At 40.3% G+C, this 23,026-nt stretch overlaps 1 protein-coding gene and 1 long non-coding RNA gene across 2 annotated transcripts in view; one reads left to right on the forward strand and one right to left on the reverse strand.

The window, feature by feature from the left end:
- The window catches only part of kif26ba (kinesin family member 26Ba), an 84,436-nt gene that overhangs the window by 28,988 nt on the left and 32,422 nt on the right, over nt 1-23,026 (reverse strand). The window contains exons 4-6 of the mRNA XM_044030655.1: nt 19,157-19,338; nt 11,185-11,389; nt 122-337 (exon numbers count right to left, since the gene is read on the reverse strand). Coding sequence (XP_043886590.1) covers nt 122-337; nt 11,185-11,389; nt 19,157-19,338 — 603 coding nt within the window. The remainder of the gene's footprint in view (nt 1-121; nt 338-11,184; nt 11,390-19,156; nt 19,339-23,026) is intronic.
- On the forward strand, nt 305-22,114 carry LOC122772515. Its single transcript, XR_006360784.1, has 3 exons — nt 305-343; nt 20,091-20,195; nt 22,029-22,114. It is a non-coding gene; the product is annotated as an uncharacterized LOC122772515 (long non-coding RNA).

The following is a 23,026-nucleotide window of genomic DNA, read 5'->3' on the forward strand; positions in this document are numbered from 1 at the left end:
CTGAAAATTGTAGTGTGAACCAGGCCTAAAGAATGTAGACATGACATTAAGATAATGCTGTTATTGCACAGCTTTTTCAAAACCACATCCACGTCCTTAAAGTCACAATGTTTTCTCTCACCTGTGATGCATCAGGAGGGAATGCAGCGTCAAACGTGAACATCTTTGGAGGCACCTGATTGGCTCCCGCTTTCTTCTGGGACGCAGGGCCTGGTGTCTGATTGGCTGAAGGGTCCATGATGGTGATCTGTTTCTTCCTGGGGTCCACTTTGAGGAAGGAGCTGGACTCTGCTGCATCCGAGTGAGACACCGGACACACGCGCACCATCACCTTCACCTGAGGGTAAGAGGGCGGATGATTTGATTTGAAACTGGTGACATTAAGCAGTCGACAAGCACGGGACACTGGAGCGCGGCTCAGGGTGACATTTTTTGAGTGTTATCCTGTATGTGAGAACACACGTGTCCTCAAAAGTCAAGGGTAATTACCTGGCACTTGACTGCTGGATAATGACTGAGTGAGCTCACAGCAGGAAAAGCTCCAGATAACTCAAACCCACAGCGAACCAGTGATCGAGCGAAGGTGTTTCCCTAATGCGTGTGTTTAAACCAGGATGTTCAACGACATTCTACTGCTTTTGTGAAACCGAGCAATCCATCGCTGCTATTGACATGTGTAAACGACAAACGCCAGATAATGCCTGGATCCAATTTTCCAAACATTTTCCAGAGCTGGTGTTATTGACGATTTATTTAAGTGTTAAACACCTCATGAGAGTGCCAACTATTTCTCTGAGCATTGACTTTTTTGGGACCCATTTCACATTAGTGACAGAAGTGAGCATGTTGATTCTTTTGTCAGGGTGGTGACCTTTCCGGGGCATATTCAGGCTCTCATGGCCCTTAAAGGATAAGTGGTATGGGATGGATAGATAGATGGATGAATAGAAGCTCCTGGAGGGCATTTCAACTTACAGTATCTGCACTTAAGATGCAGCAAAACTCTCCAAGAGCCACAACAGGCAGGTTTTTTACATCTCATGCAAGCATGTACATGCTTTCCCTTTCTCGCCACCTTATTCACCCAAACTGCTTTTTCCCTCCTACCTTTACTCATCACTCTTTGGTTATCTGTTTCTCCCCTGATCCTAAATCCCTTTCTTTCCTCTCCTTTACCACCCTCCCTGCCTTTGGCTCACTGCTGCACATCAAAAGCCTGAAACGCAGGAAACCCTTCTCAGCCCTCTCTCCTCTTGCGATTCCTTTCTTCCCACTCCTGTCACAAAGTGTTAGCAGCCGCAATTTACCGCCTGACAGCTGCTGTTGTTTCCTTTCATATCACGGGAAGCGAAACGCTGAATCATCAAACCTGAGCACATTCCAGAACATTGTAACATATAAACAACACCTTAATGTTGTGTTGAAATTTGAAGTTTGGTTGTTTTTTTTTCCTTGTAATTCCTGTCTTTCTTCAGCTTTAGCTCATCTGGGGGAATTTATTGTTGCGTCTCTCGCAGGTTTGATCTCTCAATGCCTGTGACACTGATTCAGCCCGTTTGTCTCTCTCTTTTCATGTTTGCCACTAAATCTCTCTTCCTGTTACATGCCACAACATCACCCAGAAGATTTAGACCAGGTTTTCCTCCCTCCTCCCCTCTGATGATGTGCAGAGAGGCTTTGGTCCAGCACATGATTGGCACAGGTTGTCAGCTACTGTGAGTGATTTATGGTTCAGTCTTAAGTTTAGGCGGCCTGATCATCAAATGTAGTTGATATTTACAGTGGGACGTTGGATGCTTTCTGATGTGTATGTGAACAGTCATAAAGTAGCCCAGCATGTTAAAGATTTGCTATCTGTCATCCTCAAAGCTCAGGTCTAGGGAGGTTAGTGAAGAGACGTTTGTCATTCCATTTGATTCAACACCACAGTGTGATGTTTATGTGTGTTGTCTGGACGTAACCAGGAATTCCATATGCCTCATGCTCCAGTGATCTAAATATCAGTTCCTCAGGGACAGTCAAAGAATTTTAGCTTGATGCAATTGTTACATATCAGTGTTTTCAGTAAATTGTTGGATGGCTTGGGCACTCAATCTGTACACCACAGTTCCATGCCCGGATCATTCCAGGAAACAATAGAAGCAACAAAGACATGGCAAGATTCAGGCCAGTAAATTATTTGGGGCAGGCAAGGAGAGTGAATTTATGCTCTGTGACCTTAAAGAATGACATATTTTTATATTAACCCTGAGAACATTACGGCTGCTTTTTTCCAAATGACTATGTTTAAACGTACAGTATATACAGAGGCTATAAGAATGTGCAATATGTAAGAGTGTCTTACATACATTTATTTCAGCACAACCTATACAATCTAATAAAAAAAAAACAAGTATATAAATACACCTGAGCAAAAAGAACACAAAAAAAGAAGTGAAAAATGTATTTTTTATACTTTAGATCACTACTAAAAATTTGATATAAAAAATGAATAAATATATAATGAATCATAACTTTGACTCAACACATAAGAAAAACAACAACACACTCTGTTCACACCTATGAGCAGAGTTGTGTATTATTCCCATGGCAATTTACCAAGGGTGCACAGTCTGCAGCACAGGTCATGCTAACGACTAACCACATGCTAAACTGGATACTGCCTATTATATTTTGTCCCCTAGTGGAGCAGAGAGGGTCGCACTTAATTCAATAAATTGATTCCCCACTTCCCCGCTTCTATACTGGTCGTCCAGCTGAATGTGCATGGAAACTACAATTCACTACAGAGTATAATATACTGCACCAAATAAACTATCCAGCTAAATGACATGTATCAGTAGTGGCTGTCGGTACCTGCTGAGGATCGTACTATGAGGAAAAGTCTGTAAAATCTTTTTTTACAGGGTAGAAATTTATATCATCAGGGCACAAACGAGCAGGTGAGATGAAAAGAGTGCGTTTTTTATGTGGCTCCTATGAGAGAAGGAGAGAGAGAGAGGGAGAGAGGGAGCCATCTTTTATCTGTTTGTGCTTGTTAGAACGGATGAATCATTGTCAGAAGTGTGATTCTATGCTGCACTTCCACTTAAACACCACCCTGGGATTAAGAATTGCACAGTAATCCCAGAATACACCAAACCCACTGCACTCACTGAACGTGACGAGACTGCTGGTGATTTATACGATGTATTTATTCATTTACGGCTCCATTAGCTGTGACCGAGGATGTGATGGGTGATAAAAATTGGGAAAACAGTTAAAGTTGGTCGCAAGGAAGAAACCTGTGTCACTTTTCAAGTTATCTGATAATGATTTTCTTGTTTGGAGGCAAAGCCAAAGATGACAAAAGCAAGGTCATGTCAAAATAGAACAAATGAAGGAAAATTTGAAAGCTTAAAAGCCTCCTGATCATTAATATACTGACGACTGAAGAGCACAAGGCCAAATATGATTCTGATCATTTAAACTGTGCTGCTGTTTCTGTCGCTTCTTACTCTCACTCACTCACTTTGTCTCCGTCACACACCACAGGCTTTCCCTTGTTTGCATTATTTAATGGCCATTTACATGAGACAATTCAATACAGTGAGGGAGGGAGTGAGTGAGTGCGTTAAAGTCTCTAAAAGTATGTTTATTGATAAGGACATGAGATAAAGGACATGAGAGTCCACCTGAACACCGTAAAGCTGTAACCTTTATGGCCCAAGAAATCGGACATACTAAGCCTCAGTGTCAGGTCAAGAGTTTGGGTTAAAAGAAATGCAATAGCACTGCACACATGCACACACATATGATTTATGCCCTCTCCTGACCCCAATAAAAGAGCCCTGCAGGGAAGAATTTCAACATTGCTCGTTTTACAAGGCGTAACTCATAAAGGCTTCTTCCCCCCGAGAGCTTATTTGTTCCTCATGTCAGGTAAGAGGGTTTGTGTGTGTGTGTGTGTGTGTGTGTGTGATTAGGTATGATGCTGTAATGATACTTCTTGTCTGTTTTCCAGAAGGCGTATGTGTATAAGCAGCACTCATACACTCTTTTTTTTTTTAATAAGCTATCAAAACACTGTGGTGATGACAACCAAACAAACTGATACGTCAGCAAAAGACAGAAAAGATGTTATACAATGGAAACCCACATTGTTGACCTACATTTAAATCAAAAAATAGATCTGGTTCTTTTGTCAGATTTGGTTGAAAGGACAAGCGATGAAGCGATGGTGACGTTGTTGTTGAGTAAAATGTTGTTCACTGACTCACTCCTGAACGTTGATTTCACATCATTAATGTTTGTTATTGACATTTCAGAAAAAGGGTTTTGTTTCTGGAACCAGTCCGAAGATGAAGTGTGAGCATAAAACATTTAATTCAGAGCAGAAGATATTGAACAATGGACTCAAACAAAGGGACATCATTGTGTACATAATTACTCTAATGGTGCATTCACAACAGAAGTCTCAAAGTCACAACAGAAGTGAACTCAAATGTTTTTACCGTGACGAGATTACATGCAAATTCAAGCTTACAAGCGAGTAGATGCCAGATGACGCAAATCGGGTCAAACCAACTAAATTTGCATCCACATGCTCGACTGAAAATATCTGGTCTTTGGGTGCAAGTGTCTGACGTGATGTGGTGAAAGCAAATCACAATAGAGCTGAGAATAGAACTGGTGCAAAGACAAAGCTAATTAGTTACTTGCATCATTGGTAGAATGTGTGAATGTATATAGTGTTTACAGTTTGTAAGCAAACTCCACCAATCAGAGATGTCACTGTTATACCTGAGGATTGTGGGAAGTGCAGTTATTGTGCATAAATTCTGTTTTTCTTCTAACACAGTTGATACGTCCTTGTATATATAACATTATCTCGTAGCTTATGAGATGTTACAATGCTCTGATAAATCAAACTCTTTACTCAGCTCCACACGTCTGCTTGGAACATCCTATGACAGATCTGACTCTTCCTTCTGAGAAACTTTCTTGGCCATTAGTTCCTGTCCGTACACTTCATGCAGCACGCTCAGGTTCTATGAAGTCTTTGAGCCAATTTAAGTCAAGGAATCCGGCTAAATGGCAACAAACAAAGGTGAGCAGACACAGGGTTGTTCGATAGTCCCTCGCAGCAGTGCTTCATTACTATTGGCTGGAAAATCAATGAGACTGAGACTGAGGTCTAATTGGTTCAGGAAGACTGCAGGAGCACACATCTGTGAAACCATCGGGTAAAATAAATACCATCAGGGAATAACTATAACTATGTAACTATTTATTCATTCCAGCTCCACGTTGGCTCTTCTCTATTAGACGTGCAGTGTGTGGTGTCTTAGTTCTTTTAGAATCTAAAATAACTTGCATATACTGTCATGGTTTGACCAGAGCCTTAATGCATGGCGTTAACAACACAGAGAGCAACAGATCAGTATTTCTAGTAGCATAAGCACTTACAGATTTTGGCACTTTTCCACTATATAGTTGTAGCATGGCTCGACTCCACATGGTTTGGGTTGAATTACTATAGAAATCCAGAGTGGTCACGAAACTGCTGTGACGTCGTTTTATGCACGGCCCAAACACACAAACGAGTGATGAGCAAAGCAGTTGTTTTCAGTGTACTGAATCATTAGAATCAGTTCATTAAAAAGCTCACGGTCGCCAGCTTTCAGCAGTGCTGTCGCTAAATCCACCAGGCTCCTCTTTTCAGGGTTGAGAGTTCAGATATTTGCTTGCTAAATGATGGAGATTAATGCATGTTTTGGGGATTTTTTTCTTACATCTTTTTAACTGATCTGCAGTGCGGCATTGTTCGGTTGGATTGCTGTGCCGGACGTGATGCTCATGAATCTTCTAGTGACAACACTCTCTAACAATCAGCGGCCGACAGTCTGTCCAAATCACATTAAGCATTGGCTCAGCTCGCTTTGAACCTGTCCAGAGCAGGGACTAAAAAAGTACCAGGTATGGAAAAGCAAAAAAAAAGGAGTAGAGTCAAGCCGTGCTATAACTGTATTGTGGAAAAGCACCAAAAGAGGCTTCTTTCTCTCCATTTTAGGTCAATGTGACTGTGACTTTGTCTGAACCCTGTTATTCATATCCAGCTGCATCGTACAGATGATAAAATACAATAATATATAACAGCATCATCAGTATGAGGGAAAAATAGTAGAGTGCAACAAAAGCAGAGGTTTACTTAGTGTTTTGTTGATATTATCAGTTCATTGCCTCAGTGTGTTTATGAGATATTATAAGATAACAGATATGTTTTGAATCATCTGTTTGATTAATTTGGAGCCCACCTGCAACCCTACACAGCTACACCGAGGCAGTGTGGTTCACTCATTCAGATATATGATGCACAGACACACAGATGCCCGTGAAAAATGCACTTGCTTACTCAAGACACAGACGCACAGCTTGTGGCCGGAGAGGGAACGTAGCTGCTGTTAAAAATTGATTAGCTGTCATAACATCATTTTCCCCCCAAGGTCAAGTCACAATCTGTGTGTGCATGAGTTTGTTTGTTGGTGTGCGTGTGCGTGTGTGTGTGTGTGTGTTTTCTAAATACTGACTGTAAATGATGAAAGACATGGAGAAGAAAAGCTCCCACACTCTTTCATGGTCATTCAGAGAGGCTATAAGGATACAGGGATAACAAATCCTGAGTTGCTGTGAATTAACGGCAAATTCATGCATTAACAGCATCTCTGATTACATACTGGAATATTAACCATTACAGAAACAAAGAAAAAAAGATTTTGTAATAATCACCAATGCTGTTAATTGAGGGCAGCTGTGGCTTTGGGTAGTGATCTCATAAATGTGTTAAGCACTGTATATGAATTCAATATGATAAAAATATAGCTGACTTTGCCCCAAAATAAGGTTGAAAAATGCCACTTGGAACTAGCTTGAAGCTGTAATCTGGTACAGTGCATGTGTAAAATGTATCTTATAGCTGTTTAAATGAAATAAAACAAATACATACACTAATAAATAAATCATTAGCATTACTGGCTTTTGTAAAAATATGTTAGTTATGAAATTATCTTTAAAAAACACTGAAAAAGCGAATGCATCTTAAATGGTGGATATTTCAGCTTAAGTAGTTGGTTCTTGAAGTGATAAAAGATGCGTAGATATGCAGCGTGTTCCGATGGAAGACTCCCTGCTGACTGGTTTGATTAAAGCGAGGCAGCGCTCGCCAACAGATGCACATGACACTCAGACAGATGCAGTGAGGGAAACTGTTTAATTTGACATCACTAAAGACAGCTCGGCTGAACTGTCATCATCATCATCATCATCATCATCATCATCATCATCATGGCCTCTCTCTTTTGCTGACCTGTGCAGGTGATTTCCCCTGGCTTAACATGTGACGTTTCAATCTGTCTGCTGCCGTATTAACATCAGACACAGCACTAACCCCCAGCCCCCCCCCCCATCATCCATGCAGACAAACCCATGTATTGTGCAGGCCATATCGTACACACTTGCACCGGGGGCTTCACTCCTTACATGACATCTTTCATGCTTTTCTATAATCCTATGAATTTCTGAGTGTGACTGTGTGCAAATGCGATTCCAGCAGGGGAGCGACCCCCACTGCAGGTGACATTTTTACTGGAGAAATGTCACCACAGCCATTTTCCTCCCATATGTCTGCGTGTGTGTGTGTGTGTGTGTGTGCATGAGAGTATGCTTGATTAGGTCCTGGCGAGCTTCGACTGATTTAACAGCACAGAGCTGTTGTAGTCCAAATACCAGAATATCTCTCTGCCTTGGTGCCATTTTCCTCCTCTGACACATCAGCACTGACTGACTTGGCATCAAACATCAGACACGTTATACTGGGAATTTAGAAATTAGGAAGATGGGAATTGACAGCCAGTAGGTGGAGAATTAGCTTAGCAAAAAAACAAAAACAAGATAAATCTGTACAAGCAAAACTAGAAACACATTGTAGTGGTTGTTTGCCTCCACTGACCAATGCAGTTTCAGTCTTAATTATTTTCCAGACTCATACAAATTAAAAGGACGTTAAAGGGCCACTTCACCCAAGACATATAAAAGAAATCTACTGATTTCCAGAGATAAATGTGTTATTTGATCATCAGACAGTGGATTGGAGACAATCAACATTAAAGTCACTTCCTTCAAAGAAAATAAAAGACCTACTACGCTCTTTTGTCAAGATCGGAAAGAAAATTAAAAAAAATTGAATCCGACTAGAATGCGAATTAAACAAACACAGCAGCATCATAATGATTTTAAGTTAATTCTTATTTTGACCAAGTGGGAAAAAAATGTTCACGAGGCCAAATACATGTTTTGTGTGATTTTGACCTTTGGCCTCCCAAATCTTCTCTCACTAAATCAGTGTCTAAATGAACATTTAAAGGGATTCTCTTGAGGCATTCTTGAGATAATACATCCAATAGGTAAAAAAAAAATGGCTTTGAGAAATCACAATGACCCTTGACCCCCAAAGTCTAGTGATTTATTTAAGAAGAAAAAAAAAAGAAAATAAAAGGCTTGTGGCCACTGGATGTCATCAGGTGTAAAAAAAAGAGAAGGAACAACCCTTTAATGTTGAAATAAGTGAAATGTTTTTCAGATTTGTCACAGGTGATTAATGGCAGCAGGACGACAGGGAGTCAGAGTTGGCATGTAGTTAAATAACGCGTTGATCAAAGCTCCACGGTAACACGCATCACAGTGAAGTGTATATGGCGGCTGTGGAAGAGGACGGTGTCTGACAGTCGTAATTAAACGGCAGCAGTCGCAGACATTTACGCGGCGGGTCGGATCAGACGAGATCACAGAGGATCACAGGGGCTTTTAACGGAAGCCAGACAAGAAAAAACAAGACCAAAGACGAGGACGTGAACCCACTTTTAGTGAATACACCGTAGTTCCTAATATTTGCAGTGTATTATTCTGCATGTAATATACTACAAAAAATATTTGGCTGCCATGGATGTGAGTGTGAACTGGTCTCCCTGACAACTGACTGGACATCTGTCACCTCCATATGGACAGAAACGGAAACAGAGTCTCAAAGGAGGAACAAAGAAAAACAAATGATTAAGAAAAAATGAACAATAATCAACGGCACAAAAACACAATTTAAATATTAAACACAGAAACAAAAATATCTTCAAGATTTCAACAACTGGAAAATGAATATGTCTTCCTGTATGTGAGGGCAGAATTGAATTTAGTCAGGAAGTTTGCTTCAAAATGACAGGACTTTGTTCAGGGCTGCAACAATGACGCAATGAATAATCAGCTACTACATTCATCACAATCTATTTTTATAGTGTGTTTGTGGGTTTTTACAAACTGCTGAACATTTGGAAAATAATTGGCAGATTAGTTGATAATGAAATTGATTATGAGTAACAGCTTTGGTGACTTTAACAATTTGTTTTACTCTATCATGTAGAAATATCCCATGTTCAGTGATAACAGGAAAATGGGAAACACAATGTATGTTGAGATTGTTGAAATCAGATCAAGGTCGTCTGTTGTCAGCTTCCTCTCCAAGTTCAGTGCTTATATTTTAATATACTGCACGTCTGTCTGTCTAATGCTTATGATTCAATATGTAGCAGAACAACCTGGTTTCAGGCTCTTAAAACTCTCTTTTTAAACATTTTCTGAAAGGTCAGTGGACAAAATGAATGATGGCGACTGTATTTCTGGCACCAGTGCCGTTGGAAAAATGGGCAGTGACTGATACGCTCTGTCGTCTCACAAAGAGACGCAGTATGCAAACCCAACTGTGAAGCACTCTCTTCATTTCATACTGTATGAACAGCTGTGTGCACATGCAGAGGAAAACACAGCACCACATGTGCGGGGGTCCTTTTCTAGTACAGGACACTGCTGTTTTGATTTTGTTATCTATTCTAATTCACTTTACACACTCACACACACACACACACACACACACTGTGGAGGAGGGGGCACTAAAAACTCATTACATGGACGATCAATATTGCACACACTTGAGAAGCATGACTCCCCCCACATCCACAATACACACATGTTTCATCAACCAGTCACTAGGGTGACAGATGACTTTTGTCAGCCTGAAATCTGTTACCATGGAAACCATTAGGCTACTATGGTACAGCAGGGGCGACACACACACACACACACATACCAATAGACAAACTGCACAAGGTCATGTTAAAAGAACATGTACTTGTTTTAGCCCATTTCGGGACTTAGTGAAGTACTTTGTAGAACTGAGCCAAATAGAATTGTTTGTTTGTTACTGTAGTTTCTTTAAAATATATTCAGCCACTTAAACCTTGAAATGTTTGATAAATACACTTTAATAGCTGCTTACATTACATTACATTAAATTAAAAAGATGACAATTATGTGTAATTTATAAGTAAAACAAAGTAGAAAATTCATTTTTCCATTTCCATTTGCAACAGTGTGGGAAATGTTTGCCACAGAAGTTTTTTAAAGTTCCAGTGTAATATTAAGGATTTTTTTTTTTGTTTGTTTTTTATTATACTGTGCATGTGTATCACAGCATGCTTTTTGAATTTTGCACCTGCATCTTTGTGCGGGTGAGAATTGTGTAACTGAATGCAGGGATATGCAACATGTTTGTGTCACTGTTAATCAATACTTCCATAATGACCTTGCAGCATCATGTAAATCGAGTGATCTGAGAGAGGGAACTAGACTTTCCTCATCTCTTCTGGACTCTCTTTCAAGCTTTGGGTTTATTTGGTCCTTGATAAGAGACTTCGACCAATCACAATCAGAGTTTTTAAAACCTGCACCCGACCATGAATTAATGTGTATTTTTTTCACTTGTTACAGCCTTTTTATGCAGTTACCAGGACTCACAGGTGAGTTCAGATGCAGATGGCGCTCCTATTGGCTATTCTACCAAGCAACTGCACAAGCCAGTCCCTTCAGTGGAAAGGTATTTATTTTCTTCAACTATACATAGATTTTGAGACTAAAACTGTCAGAAATACGCTCTGCAAGTTCATGAGTAATGCTGAACTGAAGTCAAAATCATCAAGTATTAAAAAATCTGTTTTCATCATGGTGTGTTCTCTACAGCAAAAGTTACTTAGTGTTACTTTAAGGCTGACTGTGAATTTACTGTATGTTTAAGTAAAAAAAACCAAGCATTTTTTACATTACCTTTCCAAGGCCAGGTGTATCTTTTATCTTATTGACAGCACGGAGAAGGCAAGGTGGAGCTGGGGGTGGGGCCATCACCAGGGCAGAGCTGAAGTTGGTGGGGAACAGAGGTGGGTCACAGGACGACGATGAGCTCACTGGAGCCGTGGCCGCAGCAGCCTTCTGCTTCTTCTTCTTTGAGGCTAAGTTTAACTTTTGTGCAGCTCTGAAAAAGCAAGAGGAGAGAGGGGGAGGAAACATTCTTATTAATATGTTACATGTCACACTTTGTCACTTTATAAAAAACACTGTGAACACTAAACAGTTTCATTGGATAAACATTAGGACGAGGAAGCACATGTGCATCACCACATACAGTAAGTCCATAATTACATCCTTAAAGTTTACCACAGCACAACCAGGGTAAATATGCTAATTTCAGAATAGAAATGATTATATGCCCTTCAGCACATGCACACACACACACATGTGCACGCACTGCTGTTTGCATATATACCAACATCTGGATAGGGAGTGGCTCATTTGCCTTCTTGCTGCTTGATTCCCCACAGCATTTGGCTCAAAAGGAGATAGAAACAAATTTGATTGAAATACTCTCCACATATTCTGCACTCTGAACTCTTTCCTCCTTTTAGACTGTTAACTTCTGTGTCTCCATCTCATGTGTTTTCTGACCTCAACACAACAGGTTCTTTGTCTTTGTCTCTTTCAGTAATTCATATAATTTCTGCCGGCTCACTTTTTCCTCCACTTTTCCTAAGTCTCTTTTTCCGCAGCAGATTTTAACCTACAGAAATGATCTATAGTAAAGAGTTATTACAGAGCTCTACATTTTTCTGCAATGACAGTCTGTGGCAAACCATATAATAACCAACGTGTCAACCAGGAAATAAGAATATATTGAATGGCCAGGTGACTAGGTGCAAAACTAGGTGCACAAAGAACTCAGTTTGAATGGAAGTCAATGAGTCACTTCCCAATTGATTTATAAGACCCACAGACATTTTCCTGAGGACTTAATGGTCTCAACCACTAGATTCACCTCTTCCTCAATAGAACATGATGTCACTTTTGTAAATGATGTTCCCGTTTAGAGGTAAATAGATGATAAAAGCATGACACATACAAGTGACCACCAGTGTCACTGACAGTTTCTATCATCCGACAGGAGCCTGGTTCCAGGTGATGTCTCTAAATTTCCATTTGCTGGTCAAATCCTGAACGACAAGGCTCTAAAATTGTAGTTCAGACACCACAACTGATAGAGCAGTTGTATTAAAGTGAGCGTCTGGAATTTGTTTCTGAAACATTTTATCAATTTCTTTTTTAAATCCTACTACAAGGATGAGAACTTACAGACATTAACTAATTATAAGAATAAATTGCAGCCTTTGCAATTTACTTATTGTGTTTTTTTCAAATTCCAATTTCGATTTTGCCCTCTCTACTCTTTACTTTAATAAACCACCCAACCATTTCATTTAGACCACATGTGAATGATTGGCTGGCGTACCTGTGTGCCACTAATCGACCTGTCTGCCTGCACACACTCTGCCCGTGCTGATGAGGCATGAAGGCTGAACGGAGTGGGTGAGATGCATCGATCTACAATGGAGCCTGCTATTCAATTCATATCTATCTATCTATCTATCTATCTATCTATCTATCTATCTATCTATCTATCTATCTATCCATCCATCCATCCATCCCTCCCTCCCTCCATCCTACCTATCTACCGACCTTCCTTACTTACTTACTACCTACCTATACCAAACGTCCTTCCTTCCTACCTCTCTACGGATCTTCCTTCCTTCCTACCTATCTATCAACCTTCCTTCCTTCCTCCTTCCTAACTTCCTTCCTTCCTTCGTTCATTCATTCCTTCCTTCCTACCTTTCTAGCTCTCTACCGATCCACCTTTTTTCCTACCTATCTACCAACCTTCTTACCTTCCTTCCTTTCGTCCTTCCTACCTACCTATCTATCGACCTTCCTTCCTTCCTCGTTCCTACCTACCTACCTACCGATCTACCTTCCTTCCTACCTACCTATCTACCAACCTTCCTTCCTTCCGCTTTCCTACCTTCCTTTGTTCATTGGTTCCTCCTATCTACCAACCTTCCTTCCCTTCTTCCTATCTATCTACCAATCTTCCTTCCTACCTATCTACCGATCTTCTATCTTCCCTCCTTCCCTTCTTTTAATTCTTCCTTACGTCCATTCATCCATCTAATTAGTACCTTTTCCACACTCACTAGCTTTAACATGTTGATGAATTAATAAAAACCCAGTGGCAGGAATTCCTCCTCTGTTCCTCTGTTCAGCTTCAATCTATCCTCACATATATTTCTAAGATTATCGAGAGAGGGGGAGAGAGAGAGAGAGAGACAGACAGACAGGGAGAGAGAGAGAGAGAGAGAGAGAGAGAGAGAGAGAGAGGGGAGACCTTGTACCCCAACACACTCTCTGTCAAAGAGCCATATTCTCACACCATTGGCTTTCAATTAACTGCAGCAGGTTACAGAAATGAGAGCGAGGGGGGAGAGTGGTAGAGAGATAAATAGAAGAGATGGGGAAGGGGGGAAGAGAGACGTGGACTCAGTGACCCATAGAACGACGAAGCGTTTCACCATTTGACTAGTTCTCCCAGGAGATTTGTGTGTGAATCTGTGTGTATGTAGGTTTGTGTGTTTGTGAGGAAACATAAAGCTGCTCTGACACATGACACACACTGACGGGGTTTCCCACCGTGAACCAGCTCAGATCACACATTTACTGCGGCAAATGTCAACAAAAGCATTAATGGTTGTAATTACTTGTGAAATTAAAAGCTTAAAAAAACATTACCATCAAAAAAAACAACAACTCACAAATAGAACAACACATTTTAAAAATGAGATCAAATTAAAATGTTTACATAATATGGTAAAAACCACCACGGTAGAACGAGGATACACATGTAGTACAATCTAAATACTGCGAATTGTTATGTGCGTAAATTAACTGATTTAAAAAAATAAATAATAATAATTCAGTGAGATTGATCTGTCTGAGCTAAAATCTACTGCTTATTTAAATGGAAACAACATGGCTGCTGCTGCTGTTTGTACAGGAAGAGTCATGTGTTTTTAAATGATGCTGTTTGTGCAGTGTTTCAGTAACATCTTTGCTTTGTGGACAATCATCACTTTGAAGTTTGGGAAAGATTAAGCAACTTCATAAAAACAATCTCTGGACCAAACAACTTATCGATTAACTAAAAATATAATTGACATGTTGGTCTTTCGGTGCAGACATAGAAAACAAAGTAAAGCAAGATAAGGAAAAAAATGTTTTACACTTCTCTTGCTGTAATAATACTTACAGGCTTAAAAAGCCAATAATTTTATCCAAAAACTTATGTTGTTTTTCACTCATTGTTATTATTATTTACACGTATTTTGTGGCACAGTTGGTAGGTCTACACACACACACGCACACACACACACACACACACACAAGCTAATTGGTAGCATTTAATGACAAGTGGCCAGGGATTTGGCCAAGTGGATCTTTTCCAATCAAACACTGAAGTGAGTGGCACTTGTTATCCATCCATCTTCTCCATCTCTCCATCCATCCATCAGCTTTTCCTCTGCCACCCGTTTCTTTGATTTACCCCCTCCTCCATTACTACCATTCATGTCTCCTCTCTTAAATCCCTCTCACTCTTTAAAGCCCTTATTCTTCCTCCTGTATCCCGCTCTCCCCATTATTTTCATCCTTTGTTGCTCTCCCTTTGCCTTCTTGCCGTCTACTATCCATCCATCCAGCCCTCCTCACACATATTGATCCTGTCACCCATCCCTTCATGTGTCTCCCTCTTGTTAAAAAGCAGCGCGGGTCACAAATAGTTCAGCTAGTCACACGCTGCTGCTTTGTTTTCCTCATCCTTTCACACTAAACAAACCCTTGACGAAGACTCTTGAAAGACACACACACAGGTTAGCACTGACTTATTAGTACTGACCCTGACATTAACCTAACCCTAACCTCAGCCTAACTTTAAAACATGTATTTACCTTATGTTTTGTCTTTACATTATGGGGACTTGATGTTTGTCCCCATAAGGAAGACAAGTCCCCATAATGTGACTGTGTAAACAGATTTAGGTCCCCACAACATGAGGAATACATTAACGCACACCCACACACACACACACAAAGCTGATTTATTGCTGGTGTCCATGGACTGTGTTGTTTCCTCTGTAGAAAATTACATCCTATTTAACAGGGAAGAGATTATGTGTGTGTGTGTGTGTGTGTGTGTGTGTTCTTTCGTGGGGGTCAATAAGACTGGCATGGACAAGGGGAGTGGCTTTAATGACACTATCTATTGACACGTACATGTGCTCACTTCCTACATCCTATTAAAACGCCACCAGATACATAGCACTGTAAAAATGAACACATGCCTGAGCACTAAAATATTCATACACCATTGTGTTCAACATGGAGCTGCAGTCACCACATGATAGAGTATCGCTGGTGGCTGGAAATGTGTTGATTGGTAAATGCAGTTTAAAAAAATGTCGCAGTGAAGTGGTGGTGATTTTGCACAGGTGTCTCTAAGCAAAAAGGGTCTCAGTTCAAATCCCTGTTTATCTGGCCTCTTACATGTCCCCCCTTGTGTGTGTTGGATTTCTTTCTCTCCACTTTTCAAACCATAAGGCCATATCAATTTTGACACAGTCTATGGTTACACACCACCACTAACTCCTCGTTCTAATGACAATTTTGTCTCAAGTAAGTCAGCATTTGATATAACGTGTATGAACCAATTTACCAAAATGTAACATTAAAACATTTTAGTCTGTACAGAATATAAAAATCATTTTTTTCCCCATGATTTACAGGAAAATATAGTTTCATACAATGTTTCAAAAAGAGCAATTTAAAAATGTTAGTCACAACTTATGGCACATGTTTAAGTTCCCATCCTTACATTAGATGTATTAGATGCATGTTTTACATGTTTCCCTGCTCCAACACACCTGATTCAAATAAATGGCTCGTTATCAGGCTTCAGCAGGACTTGCTGATTATGTGATCATTTGAATCAGGTGTGTTGGAGACCAGGATTTAGAAACACTGGTATAGAGTTTGTAGTTTTTGTCTCCCTATGTCGGCCCTGTGATAGATTGGTGACCTGTCCAGGTGTAACCTGCCTCTCTCTAGTTTCACATGGAATCAGCTCCAACTGCTCCCACAACCCACAAAAGGAGAATCAGTAGATGGATTGTTTCTTTTCTCTCCTTGCTGCCCTCAAAGGAAGTATTATAATAAAGGCCACTTGATAAATAAATTAGAATTCTTCTTCCTACCCTTCTCTTTTTAAAACAAAGTGCTTTACGCTAATTGATACATGTGTCAAAAAGTAAAAGGATGACCTTACCGACCACTTAAATCACTGTCCAAATTTTTTTTAAGAGGGTCAGATTTAATAATGTGAAGATTCTTCAGACCTTTTTTAACAGAAACATTTACATACAAATGCACCGTTTTATAAAAATGTAATTTTCATTGTTGCAATTCTCATTTTTAAATGGAAATGTGACCAAATCTAAGCCACGCAGGAGTCAAATAACATAATATGAGTAGAGTGCATATACTGTATCTGTCTATCACAGGTGGGTTTCAAACTCAAGAATCTGCTTACCAGGTGAGCTAATGGGGCCGATTTTCTGTCCAAGTCCGTCCCTGGCCATAAATAATACACTATAAAACCAAAGATGTACAAAATCTCACCAAGGGCCATGATTGGACTTTGGACATGCCTGACTTAAATCATTAGTCAACCACTCTTAATTGTGGCTAATTGGGTGCCAATTGTCATGTGATAGACTATTCTACTGAAAGAGAAGCATTAAGAGGTGAAACCAAGGAAGGGATAGTGACAGCAACCCCCATCTCACAGTCATTCTCCATCCCAAACAACAACGCCTTCCCAATTCACCAGCTCACTGGGGACCTATTCATTTACTCTGTGACACACAGTCACACACACACACATTTAGACCCACAGCCAGCCAAATCCCTAAAGGTCCAATCCTCTGAGCATGCAGCAAAAATTCCTGCACCGATAGAAGCTCCCTTCCCCCCAGTGAGAAAAATGCCTGGGCCAGTGCTGCACGTCTCTATATCCTCTACCCCAGCATCCCCAGAGGGCCACTGCAGCACTGTGAAGATGGAGCATGGCCGTGTGAGTGTGACATATTCACAGACAGATTGGTACTAATGAAAGATATTACTCGCATTGCACATTAGCAGAGGTAAAGAGAAGGTCAGTGTGGAAAGAGAACAAACACGGAAGAATAAAAAAAAAGAGGCAAAGGCGAAGAAAGAATGGAGAGAGGGAGAGAAAGTAGAGAACAAACACGTAATATGGGAAATTAAAAGGTAGGAAAGGAGAATGAAGGGTAACATGTGAAGATGAGGAAGATGAGGATGAAAGAGCTCAGGAGAGAGATGTTATTTGTGCAAACAGTGGGCAAGAGGATTTGTGTGTGTGTGTGTAATAAGAGTGTCTGTATGCAGTCCACGTCTGGGAGAAAAGACCAAGACAACCATAGGATTTCCTAGCATTGCATGGCTGCATCCGTCGACCATTAACGCACACACACACATGCGCCAGAGTCAAAAAATAAAAGGTGACAGAGTGTGCGGTGTTTATTTACTTTGCCAATTAAACTGAAATCCGCCTATATACACGCACACACACACATAGGTGAAAGGAAAATGCAGGCAAACAGTGCGTGTGCAAATCCGTTTTTGGAAAACAAAACAAACCCTGTGACACGTTTGTCACTCTGGATTTAATTGGAAATTACACGTCGCGCCACTGAGAATCCACTGTGATGATACAAAACTAAGAGAGACGACGGTTACAAACACGCACACACACACACGGAGACACAACCATGTCCGCACCATGACACCTGCACCATTAAACAAAGCATGTTCTTTCACTCAGAAGGTGAATGCTCAGAAAGTGAGATGAATTCTTTTGGAATGTCAACCAGATGTGTGAGTGTGAGTGTGTGAGTGTTGGCCTTGACAGTTCAGGAGGTAAAGCTGGTGACAAAGTGTGCGCACATGTTTTTGTAAGTGTTTCCGAACAATTTATGAGTCGGTCTGGTCGCTGGGGCAGTCAAACACAGAGGAGAGGAAAACCACTATCATTTAAACTGTGTTTTAAAGCATCTCACAAGAGTCAAAGTCTGTGCAGGATATATTTCACACTCTGTTGTTACTCATCAATAATTGAAACCTTCATTTTGAGCCAGCTGTGGTTATTCATCAGTAATTGAACCATATTAGCCACGTGTGGTCATCACAGGTCATTGATGACTGGTGACTGAGGTGATATCTTTCCTCATGTTTGTTGCTCACTCTTTGTTTTCCTTGTTTGCTTAATTAGGTAATTAAATAATGCCTGATGTCATAGAGCTGCAATTGAAAAAGCAACAGGCACACTAATCAGGATATATGATCCAAAAAATGAAACATTGCACATGATCGGGTTTAACTAAGTGAGGAAGTCAAAATGTGGAGGACAATTATTATGACTACCAGGGCCATTAATATTAATATTAAACTACAAATACTGCCCAGCAGATGTGTGTTGACTTAAAAGGATTTTAATGAGGCCTAAAACATGTGATGCTTGACCTTCAATCAGAAATTGTTCCTGAGATGTTGCCTTCTCAAGATCACACATGTTTTATACGTCTGCAGGGGTCTTGACTTTTGACCTTTCACCGCCAAATTTAAAAATGGGTCAGATTGTCAAACAAGCTGAAAACATCACCAGGTGTAAAATTCAATGTTAAACCTAAAGTTAGAAGACGAGTATTACAATTATCACTCTCTCCTGTTCATTATAAAAATAACACAGATCTGTCAGGGCTTCTTTGTTAGTTAAAGAATCTTACCTGGCAAAGAAAGAGGCAGCGGCTGATGTGGCGGTCTGTGCTGTGGTGGTCACAGCTGGAGTGTGACAGGGAGAGCTGGTGTGCGATGATGAATTTGTGTGCGAAGGAGAGTGTGTGTTGTAGCGGTTCAGTGCAGCTTCAGTCTGTCCTTCCCTGAAGGCCTCAGAGATCATCTGAGAGATCTGATGAGAGAGACAGTGAGACGTTTCATTACCACTGACCCCACCAAAAAAAAATCATAAAAAAGAGAATAACAGAAATAACTTCTGCAATCTTTAAAAGAGAACAGCCTTTCCCGACTGGATACTAAAGTTTTTTGAACACTTGATTTGTAATTTTCCAATTATCATATAAAACAATTATATTCAATGTTTTACAAGTAAGGATACTAAACTTTTTCATCCTTTTTACATGAGCTGAAGGCTGACATAGGGTGATAGTTCAGCAGTCCATCACAGGACCACACATAGAGACAAACCACCATCCACTCTCACACTCATGGTCAATTTAGAGTGTCCAATTTACCTAATCTGGCATATTGCATGTTTTTGGACAGTGGGAGAAAAACAGAGAACCCAGAGAGAACCCATGCACATGGGGAGAACATGCAAACTCCAAATCCAAATACAAGGTTTTTAAATACTAAAATCAATAAATAAAACACTTGAAAGATCTGACAGCTGATCTTGTGTGCCATGATGTAAAATTGCTGGTATTCTCTATGGACTTTGGTGCAGAGGAGTTCCTTTCCTACGTTTTTTTGGTCCTTTGTTTTATACAACACACACACACACACACATTTTCCTTCTAACTGTAATGAAAAAAGAAAAGATGGATCGCTTAAATAAAGGGAAAATGTTAGTACAAGAACTTTAAGTGTGGATGTGTTCTTTTTTTTTAACAGTTTTTGCCTCTATTTTTTTTTTTATCACAGTGCCGACAGTGCGGAGGCACTACGGACAAAAAATATGGCGAAAGAAAAATGGCTATGACATGCAACATGGAACCCCAGGATGGAGCTGAGTACTGCAATTACATGGTATGTGCCTTCACCACGAGGCCACTCTGTCTGTGTATCTGCTGATCTGAGCGAGTGACCACGGAATCTCTGCGTGTGTCAGCATTTGGAGGTGTCTCATATCACATCCAGACTATTGCACTCAAACACACGGATGAATTTATACGTCAATTCAACTCATAAATGTGAAAGTGCAGTTGCACAGATGTGTGTGTGTGTGTGTGCACTGACGTTCACAGGTATCGTGTGTGTTAGATATGGATTATTGATTATAGTTCTTTATGTGCTGCCAGGTGCTAGACAGCAGAGCACCTAAATCACACCCACACGCTGCAATACTGCAGAGCTAATCTGCGAGCATGAATGTCTATTGTACGTGTGTGTGTGTGTGTGTGTGTGTGTGTCCTTGTGCAGGCATGTGTCTGCACTCCTCTGCACCTGTGTGGATGTGTGTAAATCACTTTCTCTGCGCGTGTATTTACTGCTGAGGGCTCCTGGGGTCCGAGCGCGCGGCCCACTGCCTTGATAAATTACCTATTGTAAATGAGATGCCTCTATAGTTTATCTATGCCTCTGTGTATCTACACCCATTTCAAATGCTCAGACTTGGCTTGCTACCTATGCATTATTAAAGGAGTTGTGAGCACATGGACCAAAAGGTTCAGGGGGCTACATAGAGTACCTGTGCATTTGTATTGGTAAGTCATTTGTCCTCATGAGCTTGTAGAGGAAAAGTACTGATACAGAGAGGGGAAATATTTCCCCACAAATGGGTCTTATGTGTACCGCAAACTACTGTGTAGGTGAAGAAGGAATATGTGGTAATCTGAGGATTCAGCTGCTTCTACAATATTTATTCATGACATCCATAAAAAACACCTTAATATTACAGCTACACTCCTGCTCAGTGTTGAATGTCTTTACTGTAAAATACAGTTTCAGTCTAAACATATTGTTCCCAGACTTATATGTGCTTGAATCTAAAAACTTTTTTTTTTTGTTTTGTGACTTTTCACCTACGGCCGCCCAAATCTGGCAACATTTGTAACAAATTTGAAAAGATTCTCTTGGGCCATTCAGGTTTTGTTAGAAGAACAACAACAAGAAAGCCAGTTGAGTGACAACATCATACACTACATGATGACTTAGTTACTTAATGGCTGTTAGGAATTTAACTTATTTAACATTTAAAGAATTGGTAAGTCATTTCTTTGGACCTTGCATGCTGTGTAATTAAGTTATAATTAAGTACCAATGTAGTTGGAGATGGAGTGGCCTGTAAGTTGCACCTTCCTCCGGGTATTGTTCCAATTATATGATTTTTTTTGCCCAATTTTACCCACAATTCACAGTCGGGCAGAGTCTGCACCAGTTGGGGACAGTCGGCATGGCCAGTCGGCACAGAAATGGGCAAATGTGTGACGGTAACAGACCCAGTCCACCTCAGTTTCAGTCAAAGACACATGTTTGAATATTTTGAGCCGACTCTGGACACAATTGGGTAGTGTGATTACTGATTACTGACCCAACCGCAAACACGTGCTGCCAATGAAGAAGAGCAGGTGGGACACAGGAAATAGCATCAGAAGACATTTAGTTGGTTTCAGTTGGTTTGACAAATCATAAAAAAATCGGTAAAGACTGCGAAAGTTGTGTAGTGTGTCCCCAAGCTGAGAAAAAGATGTGTGTAGCTCTTATTGACTGTTGTTCCTCTTCATCCTTAATGTTGCATCAATTGCCATTTCCTTATTACTTATTTCTTCCCTATTCACTTATCACACTAAACCGACTATTGATTATTAAACCTGATGCAACTGATACATCCATCTTCTCCTGTCTGCTCTCTTTTCCAAGCGTTGCCTTGAAAACACACAGATCCGCTGTCCTACAAAGACTAGAAGCAGAGACGAGGAGATAGAGCTGTGAGTACAGCTTCACTGAGACTGACAACATCATTTCCTAATCACCTGTAAGTAAACACTGTCATATCATGATAAACTGAACATCTGAAGAAATCCCCTCAACATGTTCCAGAGATGTTGCTTTCAGTTCTCAGGGCCAGAATTGCGCTTTGCAAGGTCACAGTAACCATGACTTTGGCATTCAACCATCAAAATCTAATCAGTGGACAACCTCCAGTCACCAGGCACAGAGGCATGAATATGTAATTCTCATTTTCACCTTTTTAATGTGTTGCGGCTTCCATACAAAAGGTTTTTCTGTCTGCCTCTGAACCAGCGGTATGTTAATGGATAATTATGCTTCATGCTGCTCATTAACCCAGGTGAAATGTATGAGAGCTGTCGCATTAGTGCCTCATTTCAACCGCTGCACACGGGAAATACATGGATAGCATGGTAAGTCCCATTTAATTCAACAATTCAGTCTGGTTATTAAAGAGTAGAGTACCCAGAATGCTCTTACTTAGACTGCATTAATACTTAAAATACAATAAAATAAATATACAATATAGTAAAATAAATGTATATATGTTTCACAGACCGGCAACCACCACTGGTTTTCACAGAACACCTGGTGCTCAGATTGAGACTTTGAATCATGTGATTTCATATTTTCCCAGGAACAGGAAAGGTGAGAGAAAACAACACTAACACACTTGTCTTATTACTCACTGACCAACACTCTTCTTCTTATCTCCACCTGTCTTTCTCTTCTCATTCATCTTCATTACCCAACATTGGCCTTTCTCGTTCGTCTCGCTGTTTTTCCAAACACAAGCAACAAATGTAGATGATAAATGGTACGTTTTTCTGTCCATTGTAAAGTCAGTCTGTAAAACAATCTAAATATTTACTGCACCAGAGTGGAGGACGACCAAAAGTGGCAAAGAG

Source organism: Solea senegalensis, linkage group LG7, assembly GCF_019176455.1.
Source record: "Solea senegalensis isolate Sse05_10M linkage group LG7, IFAPA_SoseM_1, whole genome shotgun sequence".
NCBI classification, from domain to species: Eukaryota; Metazoa; Chordata; class Actinopteri; order Pleuronectiformes; family Soleidae; genus Solea; species Solea senegalensis.